Source organism: Drosophila guanche, unplaced genomic scaffold, assembly GCF_900245975.1.
Source record: "Drosophila guanche unplaced genomic scaffold, DGUA_6, whole genome shotgun sequence".
Classification (NCBI taxonomy): domain Eukaryota; kingdom Metazoa; phylum Arthropoda; class Insecta; order Diptera; family Drosophilidae; genus Drosophila; species Drosophila guanche.
Window position 1 is genome coordinate 14,960,699 of NW_022995743.1, and position 18,965 is coordinate 14,979,663.

Sequence of the window (18,965 nt, forward strand, 5' to 3'; positions counted from 1 at the left end):
GGAGACGTCCCTGGACAGGGGAGCCTTCTGAGCAGAACCTCGTGATTAATAAGCCCCGAGTGGCAAAGAATTCTAGCCACAGATTAGATGGGAAAAGGTAGCCCACATAAAAGTGCTTTCTGCAGGGTATATATGTTAGCCGTAAGCAGATTCTGAGCTAAGCTTATGATGTCTGAAGAGGTGTGCTAGACTTTCAATTCCAGCTTAAGACTTGAGAAAGTCTTTTGTGATTTTTAAGACAGATTTAAAGATATATAACACGGCGGTATGTGAGATTTGTGTGGCCATGGCCTTTTTTAACTGCACAACTTTACCATTTAGTCCTTGGTCCTTTAGCTAACAAGTTTCTCTAACGATTCCTGTGCCAATTCAAAAACCTACTGACCGTATTTTCTTTCTTTTCCTTTGTATCCTTAATAGGTGGCAGTGGCAGTGGTGGCGGAGGTGGCGGTGGAGGCGGCGGCGGTGGTGGTGGCAGCTCCTCGGACATATCCAAGGATCACTGCAACAAGACGGTGGACATCTTCGAGGACATTAGCTCGCCGGAGGTCAGCAATCAGAATGTGGGTCGACCGCTGACCTGCTGGTATCGCTTCCGTACCCTCAAGGGGGCGCCACGCGACTTTGTGCTACGTTTGCGGTTCAAGAAGTTCAAAGTGGGACAACTGCTGAATGCTACCCACTGCGAGGGCGGCTATTTGCAGGTAGGTGTGGGTGTGGGTGTGTGGGTGTGGCTACCGTTCAGCCAAGCGTTTGATTTATCATGCCCCACTGGCAATCTGCGCTAATTTATGCCCTTAGCTAAACGATGACATATGGGGCTATTCCCAACTGAATTGAGTTCTCCTCTCCGTGTCGTGTCGTTGCAGATTGTTGACGGCAACGCCAAGACCGATGTCTCCAATCGCCGGGAGCCGGGCATGTTCTGCGGCGAGGCCGAGCAGCCGCAGACATTCATCAGCGAGACGAGCTATGTGAAAGTACTCTTCCACACTGACAACTTTACGGATCAGGTGAGAGCACAAGCGCTTCTCTCTTGAAGAGGACCTCCTGTAGCGGGGGAATTCCAATTACTGCAAAAGCAACAGAGCTGTCCCGTTCGTGAGAAGTCTCCAAGTCCTGCCACTTATACTAATAAACAAAAGTCTCTGGCAGCTCCTTCTGTGCTGGGGCACAATATATAAGTAAAGGTGTATATAAATTCCTGCATATTTATATTTATCACATAATTTAGGGAAAATATTACACAATTCCTGGGCTGCCTGTCTGCACTCTTTACACTTCAACCTCTACACCTCGTTGCTCCATCCGCGCCACCCGGATCTGTCCTTCCTTTCGACTCTCATCTTTCCTTGCACTCCACTCTGCTCTCATTCCTCCTGCTGCCTCTCAACTCTGTTTTTATACCCTTTCAGAGGCTATTAGAGGCTTTTGAACAGACTTCATATTAATTATCACAATTTTCCCCCGTTCCCAAACACTTTGGCAAAATGTTGCAAGAGAACACAGCAAAAATCGTATAGCTAAGCTTCCGTAAGGGTATCCGCAACTGGCATATCCTGACCTGTTAGCTTTCCTCTGGCTGTGGCTCTGTCGTGACCCATGTTGCTCTATCTGCTCGGTTGCATCTATGCAACTCACTTTCGCACTTAGGAAAAGGGAGCAAGAAAGAGAGTGACAGCGAGAGTTACACACACACACACACACACTCACACACACACACACACTGGCAGACAGATACTTTTCTGTATATATATTTTTTTATATTTTTCTTTATATTTTTTTTGTGTATGTTTCTGTTTTTTTTCCCCTCTTTTTGTGAATGCATTATTCAGTAGCAGAACGTCTATGGCGTGGGCAGATCCCTGGATCCCTTGGCTGTTGTCTGGCCATCGTCTGTCTGCTCGTCCTGTCTCCTGCATCCTTTTTGGCTGGCTGGCGCCGTCATTTTAGTTTGCAGCAAACATACAGACACACACACATGCATGTGTCTCGGTATCTATGTGAAATTGTTCAGTTCAAAACTTGAATTCTATTTAGCTTTGCTCCCCCGTTTGCTTTTGGCTGCTGTTTTCCCTCTGATTTTCCTTACTATTTTTTCCGTCAACTGCTTTGCTGCTGTGTTTTTGATATTTGCGGTATTTGCATTTATAAAGTGAGAGATAAGTTATTTATGTCAAATAAGGAATTTCAATATTTATAATGCAGATTTTTTGTATCTGCTAAAAATTTCAGATTGCAGACAGAGGAACGTATTATAGTGTTATGGCTAGGAAAAACTAGATTTATGTTAGATGATTCTAGTTACACAAAAACTAAATAAAGCAAGAATTAGCTATGATATCCAAAACCCTTATACTTCGTACAAATTTCTATAGCTTAACCTTGTCATCGTGTCACAAAAAGCAGCTTCCATGGGGCCTCCCACTTTCTATGGCACTTTCTGAATGGGATTTCATCGCATGAAAAACCAATTTTCCCATTCATAATGATTTAACCTTCAAAATCACATCCGTCTATATATCCATAACTCCATTCAAGATTTACTTATTTCATTCCCTCCAAGTCAAAGCGCTTCCTTCCTTATCCTGCCCCTGCCCCTGTCCCCTGGGTCCTGCCACTAGCTCTACTGCTCTTTCTGCGTAGTGAATGCAGTCGATTGGCTTTATGCCTGAGCTTACAACAAGTTGCCGGGTTGCGCAAACACAAACAACCCCGACTAAAGCCATGAATGAGTGCTTCGGTGCTCCGTGCACACAGCGCCAGTGTGGAGTCCTGTGGCAGGACACCCTCCAGAGTGTGTCTTATGCACACCTTAATGGAGTCATAAATATTTATGAAAACTCTCCAAGCTCGCTTGGAACTTGCCAGTGAAAAGTTGGCGGATGGAGCGCTTTGTTTTTGCCACGCAGATTTGCGCCCATCCCCTCCCGGACTCGCAGGACTCTACACATCCAAGATCCAACCCGAACAGAATCTCTCCAGGAACACAGACGGGAACTTGCTTGGCGCAAGTGTTGTCGCTGGCTTCAGTCGCTACGTTCGGTGGGTGCGATGCCTTTTTCATTTGGTCATAAATAAAAATAAGCGACAGCTCTGGCAATGTAATAACACGATTTAATGAGACACAGCACAGGACAGCAGGACACGGCAGAACAGAACAGCAAGGGACAGTTGTGGCACTCAGCCACAACACAAAAATTAAAAATCAGACAGCAAAGTCAGACTTAACGCAGCAATTAATACCCTTTAGAGGTCCATGCTGCAGCTGAATAATTTAAACAATAATTTCATCAACATTCTCCGCAGCCACAGTACAATATGACTGATAGTTCGGCCATACCCTCCCTTTAAGAATTAACATTTAGATAAATTCAATGAGAAATAAATCAAAAATAATTTCGCAAATTTGGCAAAGCGACAACAGCGACAGCAAAGATCAGGGCAGACAACAAATCCATTTGAAATTTTAATTTATTCGAACAGAAATTTGTCAGGATATTAACGGGAGACCGGGAATGACCACAGCGAAATCCCTCCTGCCACTGCTGCATTGCATCAGCATAATCATCATCATCATCCTCGTCATACCATCCCGTAAGGGAAAACGCGGGTCTCGGCTCTCCATCGATGGAAGAATACTCGCATTCAATGCATTAAAATTCCGCACATAACGAGAGGAGACTACAGCGATGGGAATGGAATGATGGCCATGGATTGAATGGGGTTTCTGATGGGGTTGGTAATAAAGAGTGGGCAGAGGGGCATTGGGAGCATGGTGCAGCATCCACGTGTGCAGCATATGGATGAATCGAAACGATGCCTGCGTCTGCCATTGTTCACGTCGTTAAGTGGCGCTAACGTCATTGACGCCGGTAACGCATTTAATATTGACATGTGCATTACGCTCTTCACCTCGGTGCACCTGCCGCAGCTGCACCACGCACAGCTTTCCTTTCCACCATGACAGACCCTCTGGAAAATCCCCCATCATTTTGATGTGGCTTTGATGCGGGGAGCAGCGGTAGGGGAGCTGACTTTTGTGGGGGGGGGCGGTTTGAAAATCTCCTTTGCGGTTGTCTATTCGATAATTTTGACTTCGATCCGGATAATTTAAATGAATGTTTCCAGGCATGGCCCGTGGCATGTGTCCATAAGCCTGTTATTGGCAATTATACGATTATAGGTAATTTCGCTATTGTTATTTGCTGTACAATTTGTAATCAAATTTCAACGAATGGCAACGCAAACAGTTTGGCAATTGCATCAACAGATAAATGATTGAGTTTGTGCAATAGAATTTAGTGGAGATTCTTGCTAAAATATTAGGAAAAATTAAACAAAGAAAATGAAACTCCAATTAGTTTTGATTTCGATCGATCACTTATCGATAAGCTGGCGATTCTTATCCAAATAGTAAATAGATAAAATATAATGGAACTTGCAAGTTTTCTATACTTTTCCATTCCCATTTGGTTATTGCCTCCGTGATAAGTGTAAGATATTTTCTGCCATATATTTTACCGCTATCTATGCTTTTTACTTTACTTTTACGTAAAAGGCAGAAAGAGAAAAACTCAATGACTTCTTCGTTGTGTGCGTGTGGCAGGGCGAATGACACTGCACATTTCCATGTAGCATAAAGACCGAGGCAAGGAGACAGACCGTGAAGCGTGCAGGGGGTGGCGGTTGCATGTGGAGGTTATTGCAGGTTGAGGTTGCATGCCCCGTGGTTACTCCAACGAAACACGCAATTGTCGCCACGAAGCAACGAGGCAAGGCAATGGCAAAAATTGACAAAATTCATCAACAACAGTGGTGCGGGGTATGGCAGTTGGGGCTTAAACCAAGGCTACTAATGGCTTGCAGCTTAGCAGGATAAAGGGTCACGAACCGGCGTATACGTGATTTGCTGCGATTGTCCACTCATCCCACACGCTTTGTGTGTGTGCTTTTCTCTCTCTGTTCTTCCAGACCTACTTCACATTCGATTCACGCGCGGAACAGCAAACCGAAGTCTATTTGCGATATGGCCAGCATCCGGAGTTATATCCAAATCGTCGCGGAGAAGTGGTACAAGGGTGAGTAAATTGGCCAACAAACAAATAAACAACAAAAGCGGACCCTGAGGGGAGTGCTTTTTGGGTATTTTTGCATGCCAATAAGGGCGTTAATTCAATTTGATTCTGTGGGCTACAGACAGACAATGTCTTGTCGATATTTTATCGTATCATAATCGTATTAAAAAAATGCAAGGACTCGATTCAGTGGTAACAGAAGGTCGCATTAAATTGAATTACAGTCGGGTTATCCTTGATGCTCCTTGGGCTTCTTCTGCACTGCGACAAACATGTAATTTCAGGGAGTGGGAGGCGCATACTTTCTCTTGTAATATGGTAGAAAAAGTCGCCACTTGAAGCCATTGCCCAAAAAATGCCGTGCCGTGCCGTGCCGCCCTCAGCCACCAAACGCTGACAAAAATAAAACTTTGCAGACATTAAATTTTATTTGATGCTCTTCTCTTTTTTGGATTGGTTTTTTTCGCCCGTTTTTCGTTCTGTAAGTCTAACTTTTATCTTAATAAAATAAGTTGCAAGTTTTAAGCAGAAGGAGGGAAGCAGGCGAAAAGCAGTGGGCCCAGAGTCTGACAGAAGGTGCAGAGGGAATTTCCGAGATTTGTTCTGATGATATTTGTGCATATGCAAAGGGATGGGCAGATGAGTGCCGAAAGTTTCAGAGTAGGCAGAATCGTTTTCCAAATGAGTTGCGAAGAAATGAAATACGATTTACAGCCAAGTATGAGATGGAAAAATCAGGAGAAAATCAACGACATTTTCTATGAGTTATAAGGATGCTGAAAACACTTGAAGCATGAACAATTTGAAATGAAACTCCGCCAGGGATAAAAACATGAGGGGAAAAGTTCGTAAGGGCAACTTGTGAAATCATTTCAGCGCTTAACGAATGGTAACAAATTATTTTGAGCGACATTAAACGTAAGGTTCTTTCTTTGTCATATTTAATCTCACATTGAAAATAATGAAAAAAACGTCAAAATATATCTCAGAGCTCTCCCAACATACTTCCCTCTTAACCAATTCAACATTAACCTTATTAGCAACCTTAAATGGGATCAAGGGTATGCTCTTTAAGATACCATCAATAGAGGCCCCTAAGGGACTGCTCCAGAACGGGCTAGTAGTAGAGAGAATGGGAATTCTAAAATTCCCAGTCCCGTTGGACCGCATGGACAATATGATTTTTATGCTAATTTTGCGGTCACGCGCGCACATCGACACCAAAGCCAAAGGCAAACCCGAAACCCCAAGCCCAATCGAGGAGCCAAAACCAAAGCAAATTGCCAAAGACAAAGAGTAATAGCCACGAGAAGAAAGAGAAAGAACGAGAGTTTGGGTGGAAAATGAATAAAAATGGTAATCATATTTACGCTGGCATCGTCTTGAATGATTTTCCGTTTGTTTTACTTAAACAAATTGAAAATTATACGCACCAACGAGAGAAACTTTTTTTCTTTTTGCAATTTAACAACAATTTTACAAGCCTGGAACAAAAATATCAAAATTGTAGAACGTAAATGTGTGTTGGATGGAGAAGTGAGAAAGCGGAACAGAAATTTCCAACTCAGTGAACACAATTTTCTGGTTTCGTTGTCTCGGGAAACGGAATGGCTACAGATGGGGGCAAAGATCTGTAGCAGACCCGAAAATTTCCTTGAATCATTTTAGGTGCCTACTGGGCGAACACTTATTTCGGGAGCTAAGGGATGCAATCAATTTGAAAGCAATTAAATTATACATTCCGCCTAATTGTATTTTTATTCATTTTCTTTATAGATCCTACTGCGAGCGCGAATATCGCGATTGTCGCCTGCAAACCTGCTATGTCCAATCACCGGCTTATCCTGGCCTCTATCCGCGCGCTCTGAACTGTCGCTATAAGCTGCACACCCGTCAGCCCTACATCAAATTGTATCTTCAAAACGAACAGTTCGCTGTGGATGGTCAGAGGTGAGTTTTGTTCAAAGTATGGAAGAATTAACTGTAGATGATTTATGTTAAAAATTCTTTTAGTTGTAGTAATTTTAAAATATTTATAATTTATGTTTGTCATTTATTTAAGATTTTTCACCTACTCCACTCTTCGCTTGAAATATTCACTTGTATTAACATTTTTTATGGTTCCAAACTTTGTCCCGGCTTTAAAAAACATTTTTTTTATGCAAATGTGATTCCATTTTTCTCTATTTTTGCATCCTGCTTTATTGTTGGCGGGGCGATGGACCGAAATTAGTGTTAAATTTAACACCCTGTAATTTGTCATTCTGGCTCGCCGATTGCACAATCCCCCAATCCACGATTCTCAGGCATTTCCCAAACATCTAGATGTTGCTGGAATTGTTGTAATGCATTTGGCATCCTGACAATGACAATTTGACAGAGCGCTCGTCGCAAAAATTGGCACCAATTTGCTGGAAAACGTTGGCGACATGTCCTCGGCTTGCACTTTCCGTGTCTGCATTCACGAGTGTCTGTGTCTCTCGGTGTCTCTGTCTGTTTGGGTACATATCTGCATCTGCATCTGTGCCTGGGTCTGGTTCTGGTTCTGGAAAATTGGCTAAAGGATTACGTTTTGAGTGAGGTTGCCATCACTTTTATAGGAGGGGTAAAAGGCAAAGCTTTGGAGTCGGCAGCAGTCATTTCTGCCTTGTATTATTAATGCCAAAATGATGAAAATGTCTGTGAGAAAGAAAAGTCCTTTCCAACAATTGCTTAGGTCTCCCGCTTAAAACTGATAGATTGGATCTGTGGCATTGTGAGGATTTCAACAAAGGAAAATTACTGAATTTGTATGTACAGAGCTCCCCGAAATGATTGGGTTAAAATGGGTTAGTCGAGGAACACGAAGGATATACATTCATATATGTATGTACATTGTTAAGGGACTTCGATGAAAATTGATCGATTTAAAAAGGTGAATTTCCAAGAATGGTAGGAATTTATGGATATGAGTTACTTGAGATAAATCTGTATCTTTGAGCAGCTTTAATGCTGACAAGTACAGAGAATAACAAACATTTTGAAGTAATTCATTCATAACTCATTCAAAAGCAAATGCAAAATGAGCAAAAAGTGTTCTTTTGACTGTGAATTCAACCAATCAATCGTAATTCAACCCGCCTGCCATTCACCATTCATCAGGTGGACAATGCCGATAAGAAACTTTTAATCCGTGCCCTGATTGTCGCCTATGCCGACAAGCCTCTGATGCACAACACACAATTTTTTCACAGATTTCTGTCTGGCACTAAAAGCCTCTCCACTCAGTCACCATTCACTTCAATTGCTCTCCGTCCCTCAAAGCCATTAACTCGCCTTTTTGTGCATTCCATTTTTGTCCTACGTGAGTTTTTTCTTTTGCAAAATTTCTTTTATACTTAATTTGTTTTTTGCATAAATATGATGCATTTCAATGAACACCAAAAGAAAAATATCTTTGGTAGAATATAATCCCTTTGTGGCCATTTTATTTATTTGAGAGTATTTGAATGTTTGCTTAAATCAAAGCTTAAATATTTAATAGGCCGCCCAAGTGGGCATAAATCCCCCGTTGGACTGACTCTTTTACTGTTGCGACAAACACAATTTACATTTGCTTAACCGAAATGACCTTTCACAGAAAATTCGCCTCATCATGGGTCAAAGGTCCTGCTTCCGTCCCCGCCTAATGAGGCTGGGGGTAGGGAAAATCCTTCAGCTTTTAACACTTTGCGGACTCCCCAGAGAAGAAACCGGAGTCTCTCAAAGCTTGTTTGATGTGCAAATGCCCAAAGTCAGCATATTTCCCTGTCGACTGTCAATTCCTTCTGTGGCAGGCAGGCAGGCAGGCAGGCAGGCAGGCAGGCAGGCACCAGCTACAGTTTCAGCTGCTTCCACATGCCATGCCACGTGCACATCAAGCAACAGCAAGTCGGAATTAGATAAGCAACATTCAATTTATTTTTATAGATTCAATTTGAATATTTACCTTTTGAAAAGTCCAACGGAAGGACCACGGACTCTCCATTCATTCCCCCATTCCCTGACAACCGAGGGACGAGACACAGACTCACGTCAAAGTTGGCAACTTTGAGTTGGGTCTCTGACAAAGTAGTGGGTGCTAAGATTAAGCTGCGGGGGGCAGGCAGCATGGAGCTACAATCCCCTTTAAGTGTGTATTAATTTGCAAGTCTAAGTTGCTTTTGGGGCTCCGACAAAAACCCCACTCCTGCATGTTGGAAAGGATTAGACAAGCATTCCCTTTTCGAAAGAGCTAACAGGGAGCTGGGGCTTCAGATGCTGCTCCTGATTGAAAGTTACTCAAATTCGAATTTACCATGACACTGGTAGAAAGTGGTGCTTCTACAAGGGATTGGCTCATTTCAGTGCAAAGATATTACAAGTTACATTAATTACAGCATTTTGTTTCCATCAAATCGATGCCTCTACGAGGTGCGACTTGTGTTTAACTGTTTACTTTAGTTTAGTTCCCAGTTTAACATCCCCTTTAACCCTTGCTTTAAGTTTGCCCGAAACCCAGTTTAACCTTTGGTTAAATCTACCATAAATCCAGTTCATTCAACATCCACAACCACAGCCAATCCCCCCGCCCACATTCATTGGCTGCCAAGTCAGCAAGAACTTTTACCCCTGATGCTGTAGCTCTTTTATAAATCACTCCATTTTATTGCACGGCGGTGGCTCCTTTGGCGGCTGTCAAAAAACACAACCCACAACAAAATTCCTAATTTCTCTTCCCTATACAGTTACGAGATATATATGTTTATGGAATTTCTGCTATAACAGCAGAAAATACAGCAGGGGCTTTTGGTAGAACTTGGACATGGACATGGGCATGGGATGCCTAACAAATGCAAAAGTCATCGAGTAAAAAAGTTTTTTAATATGCCAAAATTATTACCAGTCAGTGCTTTATTTTTGTTCCATGCCTTTCCCTTCTCGTATTTTCGTTGATATGTGTTTGGGCAAAAAAAGTTTTCCCTCAAACCCAAGGAATATTTTACGCCAGCCTCTCTCTCTCTCTCTCTCTCTCCGCCTCTCTCTTTGTAATCAACTTTCTGGCCGACCTCGCATTTATTATCAATAAGTTGGATTGGCTCTTCGAAATGCCGAGAAAAACTTGCTGACAAAGTGATTAAATTGACTGAAACGAACGACTAGCTAATAGAAATCTATCTTTATACAGACACACGTCTAGATATAGACACAAAAGTTTGCCAAAAGTTTTACAGAAGAAAAAAAGAGTGGACGGCCCAATGAAACTGTCAATTAAATTGGTATTTTTCTTTCACTTTCGAAATCAAATTCAACTGCTTTATTGGCTTCGATTCAGTGTCTCCAGAGTCCCACACCAGGCAGGCTTCTCTCTTTATCTGCCTCTCTATGAATCGGTTTGATTAAAGTTCAGTTCGTAATTGCCAAAGTTAGCTTTCAATTAGAAAGTTGCCATTCTCGTACACTCACAGATGCAAACGAAAACCCAAATGATAGGTGAGAGGCATTTCATTTGCCTTTTGAACTGGCCACCAATCAGTCTGCTTCTGCCGTGGGGCAATCAGAAATGTGAATCGACAGGGGCACACACAAAAAAATGAATGGCATCCCACGTCCTGGCCTGTCATCGTCGGCATCCTCCACCATTCAATGGATCGTCTATGGAGCGCTAAGGGCATCTGCCTCCATTGGATGCCACTAAAGGCATAAAGGTCACTTTGTCTGGCCCACAGAGTTCTCCATCAGTCAGGGTTACGCCGCTCCGAGTCGAGTCGAGTCGAGTCGAGGCAAGGCTAGACAACCCCAGCAACAATATATTAAAAGCATCCTCTAGAAACTAGAAAGGGCTTCGGAACAGACGCTTTAGATTCTGCACTACTTTTTGTTTGCTTTTGCTTTTGCTTTGGGAAACTCTTTTTTCTTTGCTTTGGGCAACTATTTTTTATTTGCTTTGGGAAACTCTTTTTTTTTTAAGTTATTTCCACTGATTCCTCCCTGTCGAAGGCAAAGTGCAAATGAATGTCATGACCAAGGGCGGTGTGCGGCGGTATTGCGGAGCATATTTTTTGGTATTCATCATTCAGTAAGAATGATTTTGTGTGTGTAAGTTTTTACATAAATATAATCTTGATCTTTGAGTGCGCAGAGACCAGCTTTAATACCTGCAAATACACTCAATTATGAACATTTTAAATTAGCTCATTCAAAAGCAAACGCAAAGTGAGCAAAAGTTTCTTTAACTTTAACTTAAATTCCATAAACTGATTTCTGTCTGGCACTAAAGGCACTCAGTCACCAATCATTACAACTTTTCTTCATCCTACTTTGTTTTTTAATTTATTCATTTGAATTCAACAATTGGCATATTCAATAATTGCGTTTATAAACTCGCTATTCATGGTAAAAAACTATATTGTTTTTTTTAGATGTGAAAACGTGATGACCTGCCCGATCAGGCCGATTGGATCGGGCAATGAGCACTGCCCCTTCGACTGGCTGGCTGTCTACGATGGACGTGACGAGCACTCGCCGCTAATTGGCAAATTCTGTGGCCTCGGAAAGTTTCCGTTCAGCATAATTGGTGAGTGGGGGCCGAACTCAGCCCAGCCGCTGGCATCTATATATGTATCCTAATATATTTCCATTCATCCATACTCTCTCTGTAGGTACCTCACAGTACATGTATGTGGAGTTTGTAACATCGCCGGCGGGGCCGCTGCTGAATACAGGCTTCCATTTCAATGTTGGCAATTGGCCAGGACACGTGGAGACAGCCGGCATTAAGCATGGGGTCTGCGACTGGCTGCTAAGCTCCGACTCGCTAAAGGACAGCAGTGCCAGCGAGGGCATCTTCCTGAGCATTGCCCACTGGTATCCGCCGAATACGTCCTGCAGCTATCACATCAAAGGACATGCCGGCGAAATTGTGCGACTCTATTTCCCCAGGTAAGCATTACAAACATATGCCATGCATTTCATTAGGGAATTGCCCATGATAATCACGAATAGGATTCTGGCTACCTCAATAGTGCTCTCAAAATCTAAGCCATAATGTTAGAACTCTAGAAATTTGAAGGCGTAACGATCAGGGCCACCAATAGCAAACCCAAAGCTTGGCTTTTCCAAGTTTTTCCATTAAAATTTTAATTTTGTAACGATTTTCAAGAAACATCCCAGTTGATCCCTCCCACAGTCCGAAATCCGTTTGTCGGTCTTTTCGCTACAAGTGCAAAGTTTTGTGGCCATGTGGGGGCGGTTTGCATTTCCTTTCTCCACCCACCTCACGGTGGTGCTCCGACATCAACCGCCTTGTGCAGTGCCTTAACTCTGGGCTGTTAGCAATCCTCTGGCCAGGACTTGGGCTTTTGGGCTTGAGCTCTCCTCATTGCGTTCTATGCTGTAAGCGTATTTTAATGAAATTTTCCGCAAAGATTTATGTGACATTTTAATTTAACGTGTCGGAGCTGAAGTTGTTCCCCACAAACACAGTCCGCAAATACGCACACATACGTACATATATTTACTGTGATATACATATATATTTTTTACATTGTTCAGAGCTGGTAGAGACGGCACGGCAGCAGGCAGTAGTCAAAGTGTTTGTCGCCAGGCCGTTGTTTGTGTCTGAAAGTGCCAGTGTCTCTCCCTCTCTCTCGCCTGCTGAACTTTTTGGCCAAGTGTCGCATTGATTGTGCATTTCATTTCATTCCGAGAGTACGAATACGAGAGCGAGTATTTTCCACTGCAATTTCAAGTCCCCACACCCCACACACATTTCCATTGCTGGCCCTGCGAAATATTTTATTGTGCTGCGGTTTTTGGCATAAAGGATAAGGAATGAAAACGGCTATAAGGATGAATCCAAAAGACTATGGAAAACTTTTCCAACTCTGACACTTTGAGGGCACATTGATGGTTGGGTTGGGTTGGGTTGGGCTGGACTGCGTTGGGTTGCAAAACTTTGCAGGGCAAACCGGATAAAGAACAGAGTTTTGCAAGTAAATTGTGTGAGGAAATTTCATATTAGAAGCATAATTTAAGGATTTAAGTTGGTTAAGTGGTAAACAAGCGACTAAAACTTGCAGTAATTCCATAATAAACATGCATTTTGTTGTGCGGTTTTTGCAATAGTTCATTTGGTTGCACATCAAGTGAAATTTGGATGCAAATTGGATTAGGTTTGGAGGAGTTTAGCAGGAGTTATAGAAGACATGACTTTCCTTCGTTTTCTATTAAAAAGAACACAAAGATATCACCCCAAGCACCTCCTTCCCTTTGTACCCTTTCTTCTGCTCTCTTCTGTTTTCTTCACATTTTCCATTTTCTGGAACATGAGCACAGCACCTTATCCGCAATCCTGCTGCAATTGCAATGATTCGTAGACCTCTTCCACACACACACACACACACACATCAGCCCAAAGTCATGCCCATCTTTGGTTGTTGCAACTCCTGTAATTTATGCAGAAAATGTTGCCAAGTTTTTGCTGGGTGGAAACTGCTAAAGAAAACTATGTACAGGGCAGACATCACACGGGGCACCGGACGGGCAGATGGACAGGAAGAGTTTGTCGGCGAGCAGGCAGACAGGAGAGGGTTAAAATATCAAACAAGTTTTTGCCAAAAGATAAATATTTATGTCCACCTACAAACTGAGGCAAAAGGAAGCAGCCAGGTTCGTGCACGCTCGCATTAAAGGAGAGGCACAGCCCATTGCGTGCCCCACCAGAGGGTGTGGGGAGGGCAGGTGGAAAAGTTGTGCGCACGTTTACACCGATTGCCATTAGGAGTTCAGAAGTGGGCAACATGATTGCGTGATTACAGTGCACAAAAATGCAACCGAACACACTGTAAGCAATCGACAGAGACAGAGACAGCAGAGGGAGAAACATGTAGCAAGGAGCGGGCATCGGGTGAGTGAATGGAAAAGCCACGTTAGTTTTTTTGTTGTTTGGCGTAAAAGTTCCGAATGTAGACGAAAAATTCAATGGGTAAAGGCACACACACACACACACACACACAAATATTTTCATGGACTTTTCGGTCCAAGTTGTTGTCTTTTTCTTGGATGCATCCAGTTAGTACAGCTCGTTCGTGGTGTACTCGTTCTCGTTCTCGTTCTCGTTGTTGTTATTTGCTGGCAACGTCTGAAATTGTTGCAAAACGCCCACAACAACAGCTACAACAATTGCAAACCATTACAAGAGGTTTCTCTGGAGTTTTGCTCTTCGAGGAATGTCAGTTTACATTGAGGCTTGAGTACATCCTGCTCTTCCTTGGAATTGTGTGTGTATGTGGGTGTTTGTGTACACTCTCCTGTTCGTCCTGCGGCCTGTCGCAAGAGTCTAGACGCTGTCGACATTGTTTCCAACAAAGTTGCTCATTTAAGTAACATGTCATGGCTTTGCTTTCGGTTGCTTCTTCTGTTTTTGTTTTTTGTTTGCTACGACTTTGTCGTAGCGTTCTACTCTAATTTTTTCTTTCGCTTCTCCAAGTGGTCTGACCAGATGTTGAACTACTCCTTGAGTACACACACACCAATATATTTATATTGCACTTAAGTTTTCGCCTAAGCAGAGCAAGAGAGCGAGTGTGGGTGGACAGAGGTAGAGTTGAGCGGATGGAGAAACAATCCATTTGCCTGGACACACACAAAGTTCTTTGCTATATTGTTTTGTTCCGGTCGATCTACATCAAGCTACTAACTACTTGCTGTTTGCTGCTGTCCGCTATTGTCCGTTGCATTAAATTACAGCTGATTGCTATCCACTAATTAATGGCTGTTCATGGTAGCTCAGGTTTCCCGACTCTTCTAGGTTTAGCGACTGATTCTATGACTGATTTCCAAGCCACAATAAAATAAAATACCGCAGTAGCACATCTACCCCATGCTTCACTTTGCGCGCTGTAACCCACAATCAATAATCGAAATAAAATCAATTGTCGCCAAACACTGCCGTCATATTCCCCCGAAGGGGGCCATCCATTTAGAAGCTTTGCAGAGGAAAAAAAAGCTGAAAAAAGTACAGAATAGCACAACAAAAATCTGCTTGAAATGCACAAGACGTGGCACACACTCGCACTTGGGCTATTTATAAGCCTTATGGCCGCATAAACTGACGCTTTGGGCATTTGGCCACGACACCAATCGACTCCCATATGCACATAACCAAGCAAACCAGTTGACAAACCCCAACAGAGTTCCCAAACTACAGTGCCCAAACCTCTAAGTACAGAGACCAACCACCACCCAACCACCCACTGAGTCAGCAGAACTGTGAAGGGGGATTCTGACTGGATTCTGGCCTCTGGATCTAGGCTAGGCTGCAAACGGATTACGAGGACATGCCGCAGGGCGTTGGGGCTTACTTTTCGACGACGCGCACGTGAATAACGCTATGGGCACGTCGTGGAGGAAAAAGGCTAGTGCAAAAAAAACAGTGAAAATAAAAAATAGTAACTCTGCTCTATTATGAATAGTCGTGGGGACACACTACTACTCGTCCTATATAAAAAAAGGGAGAGAAAGAGAGCGAGAGTAAGAGAAACCAAATGAAATTTGTGCCACACTGCGTGCTGGCAGGGCGGTAGTAGATTAGGGGGCGTGCCCCTCCATTTGCCTCCACAGCATACTGCTGATGATGGTGATTTCTCTCTGTCCTGAATGTCCCTACTCCTACCCTCATGCCACAATTTTTGTTTGTTTTTTTTTTCCTTTTTGGTGTGCCAACTTTTTGTGTGGGTTAATAAAATGTTGTATTATGTCATATTTTTGGGTTAGAGCATGGAGTAATGTAATTGCATAGAGTGTAGCATTCACCGCAGTCTGAAATGGTTATATGAAAGGATATACAGGATACACATGAATCGCAGAATGAATAAACAGCCGTTGGCCATTAAAGTGGATAACAATTTGCGGAATTTGTGGGATAATTCAAAAGCTGCTGAGGAAAAGCGGCAAATGTAATCTAGATGAGAAGTTTGAATGTCATTTTGAGGTTTTGAGTTTTAGGATTGGTTGGGGACATCGCAAATGCAATGGAAATGTGGGAAATTGGGGTACAAATTTAACTGAATGTTGGTTTGGTCTACAACTTTAAGCATGCGGCAACATTCCAAGGTGCTATGTTTGCAAATGAAATGCCACTTTTTGGCATACATCTAAGAGCTCAGGTAAACATTGGCGAAGTTCCTTTTGGCAATTTGCAACCGAGGCAACCCCAATGCATATACCTGGTGGGCTGCCTCAAATAGTTTTGGAATGCAATTTGACACAAGAAGGAATGCGAATTGCATTCTGCGCTACCCCAAGCCCCAAAATCCGAACACGAGAGAATATTCACCTGTTACTTGGGGGAATTTAAATTAAATTGTTTCTTGGCCTGGCGGCATGCTTTACCAGCAAAGAGTTATGATTCTCATGCAGCGTTTTCCCTATTTTTCTACTCTTTCTTATAGTTTCCGCATCAATCGCATCGAGTCGCCGATTCTGAAGTACGAGGGAGACTGCGGTGAATCGCTGACCATCTACGATTCGGACCACGCCGATCCTGCGCGGATTATTAAGACCTTCTGCGACACGTTTTCGAGGCCCATGGAGAAGGTGGACTTTGTGAGCACCAGCCCCTCGCTGTACGTGCAGTTCGACTCGAAGACGGGCAGCTATAGCGGCAGCTCACTGTACTACTGGGCCCACTATGATTTCTTCAACAACACACGCTTCGGCGATCCCGTGCCAAACACCCTCTGCGACGAGGTGATGTACGCATGGAAGCATCCGGGCGGACGCCTCCGGTCGCCCCTCAACTCGCTCATCTTCAAGCGCACGGGCGGCAGCGATGTGCGCTGTCAGTACAAGTTCGTGACGGACAAGCGGCTGTACGCACGGGCCATCATCGAGGTGAACTCCGTGTCCTTCAAGGAGCTGCCGTACAACAGCAACGCGTGCACCAGGTGCCACGAGGAGCGGGTGGACAAGCTGGTCATCTGGGAGGAGCGGGACAAGTATCAGAACAATCTCGCCTGCTTCTGCGACAACATACCGCGGGCGGTGCGCGTCATATCGTCGGCGGATCAGATGAACCTCGAGATGATAGTCCAGGGCCAGCACGCCATCACCTCCTACTTCAAGAACCCCAATCCGCTCTTCGAGGCCACGTACGAGTTCGCCCATGGTCCGCTGTGTGGTCCCATTACCTTGGGCCCTTCGCCGGACGGCGAGCTGGTTTTCCCCTACAAGAAGGCCCTCGCGATGGTGGCCGGACCGATGGCTCCGCCCGAGCATCACTACCGCCGCGAGAAGTGCATCTGGGAGCTGAAGGTGGCCGCCCAGCGGGACCTGTGGCTCAACCTGGAGAAGGCGCGCTTCGCCGATCGCAGCTGTGAGAGCGCCAAGATCGAGGTGTATCTGGCTGGGCGACTGGAGCCGCGCTTTGTGGTCTGCCCGGAGAACATATCGATGGCCAGGGATCTGCCCATCCTGACCACGGCCGAGCTGGGGGCCACAGGGGCCGACCAGGAGCCACTGCCCGTGCTCATTCAGTACACGGGCGACGGGCAGCCAGGCCGTAACATCTTCCGCCTGGTCTGGAGCGAGCTCTTCCACCTGCCGCGTAATCCCGACGGCAGTCTGGCCGCCTCCCTCCTGCAGGACGCCGACTGTGACTTCCGCTGCCCGGGCAACACAGAGGTCTGCATACCCCGCCACCTGCTCTGCAACGGAGTGGCCAATTGCCCCAATGTGACGCACTCCTCGACGCTCGACCAGCTGACGCGTCACCTCGAGTGGAACCTCGAGCAGCTCGGCCTCCTGCACCACGCCGGCGACTACCGCCAGCTGGTGCTGCACGACGAGTCGCCAGAGATCTGCCTGCGACGCGACCTCAGCGAGCTGCCCTACGGAAAGCTCTCCCTCATCGCCCTGGGCCTGTGCCTGATGTTCGCCCTGCTCTTTGCCATCTTGCGCCGCATGTGCCGGAGGGCGCCCAAGCAGCCGGGCTTGCATCAATTGCAGGAGGATTACTAAATGCAATTCTGACAGGCATTTCAGAGTTGGTACTTTCTGGCAGATTGGGTAAGGGATTAAAATAGGGATGGTGATAGGAGTTTACAAGGCGTGCTACAAGTTTTTGTGACAATTAAAGTGTAGAAAGTAGGGTATCTACGAAGTGTGGCACACATTTAGCATAGAGTTCAGCTCCAAAATCTATTTTTTTCCAGGTTTACTTTAAAGATTTGTCGATACCTTTGGGGCATTAATTCTATGATATTATTTTACAATTAGTGGAAAACATTTTAGGTACATTTTACTTAAACAAATATCTAAAATTTTAGGTTCAATTTCATTCAAAAGCAAGCCGACCCGTCTCCGGCGCTACCAACGCCCAAAGGCACACTTTTCATCCATGGTACACTGCCAAAAACTCCCACAAGCATCTGCCAATCGTTTCCCTTCTCTGATTAAATGTGGGGGTAAGACACCCAAACCCCTCTACCCACAAATCGAAAAGCTATATTTAAGTAGCTCTGTACGGCTCTCTACGTGACATCTAATGAATATTAATTGCAAAAAATTGTACGATAAAAACGAAGCGCAAAAAAATGCCCTTCAAACATATAAATGTTTAAAAAACAGAGACACACCATAAGAGACATATAAAAAGTATATGGAAACTGCCCTGAATAAATTAATTAAAACAAGAGTAATTGTCACGTGATAATTGTTAAAATGAGGAATGTTGATCGAAAGCAACACAAATAAAAACCACACAAATAAATACTTTTGAAAAGGCATAAGCTGAGAAGAAACTAGAGTTTAATTAAGGCAAACAGGTAAAATGGCAAAACGAGAAACGAAAGCGAAAAGTAACGTACAGCAATTGAATTCAACGTATTA

The 18,965-nt window shown here is 44.1% G+C and overlaps 1 protein-coding gene across 1 annotated transcript; it reads left to right on the top strand.

Annotated features, from left to right (window-relative positions):
- The first annotated feature begins 429 nt into the window (after positions 1-429).
- On the top strand, positions 430-18,817 carry LOC117587695. Its single transcript, XM_034278595.1, has 7 exons — positions 430-704; positions 870-1,013; positions 4,975-5,081; positions 6,855-7,028; positions 11,498-11,652; positions 11,738-12,017; positions 16,529-18,817. Exons 2-7 carry the CDS (start codon positions 921-923, stop codon positions 18,093-18,095), a joined length of 2,376 nt encoding a protein of 791 aa, XP_034134486.1. The 5' UTR covers positions 430-704; positions 870-920; the 3' UTR covers positions 18,096-18,817.
- The last annotated feature ends 148 nt before the right edge of the window (positions 18,818-18,965 follow it).

Excerpts from the sequence above, each read along its gene's own strand:
- LOC117587695 (XM_034278595.1), top strand. The coding sequence starts at position 921 with ATGTTCTGCGGCGAGGCCGAGCAGCCGCAGACATTCATCAGCGAGACG. Across the intron at positions 1,014-4,974 it reads CTGACAACTTTACGGATCAG|ACCTACTTCACATTCGATTC; the intron begins GTGAGAGCACAA and ends CTGTTCTTCCAG. Across the intron at positions 5,082-6,854 it reads CGCGGAGAAGTGGTACAAGG|ATCCTACTGCGAGCGCGAAT; the intron begins GTGAGTAAATTG and ends TTTTCTTTATAG.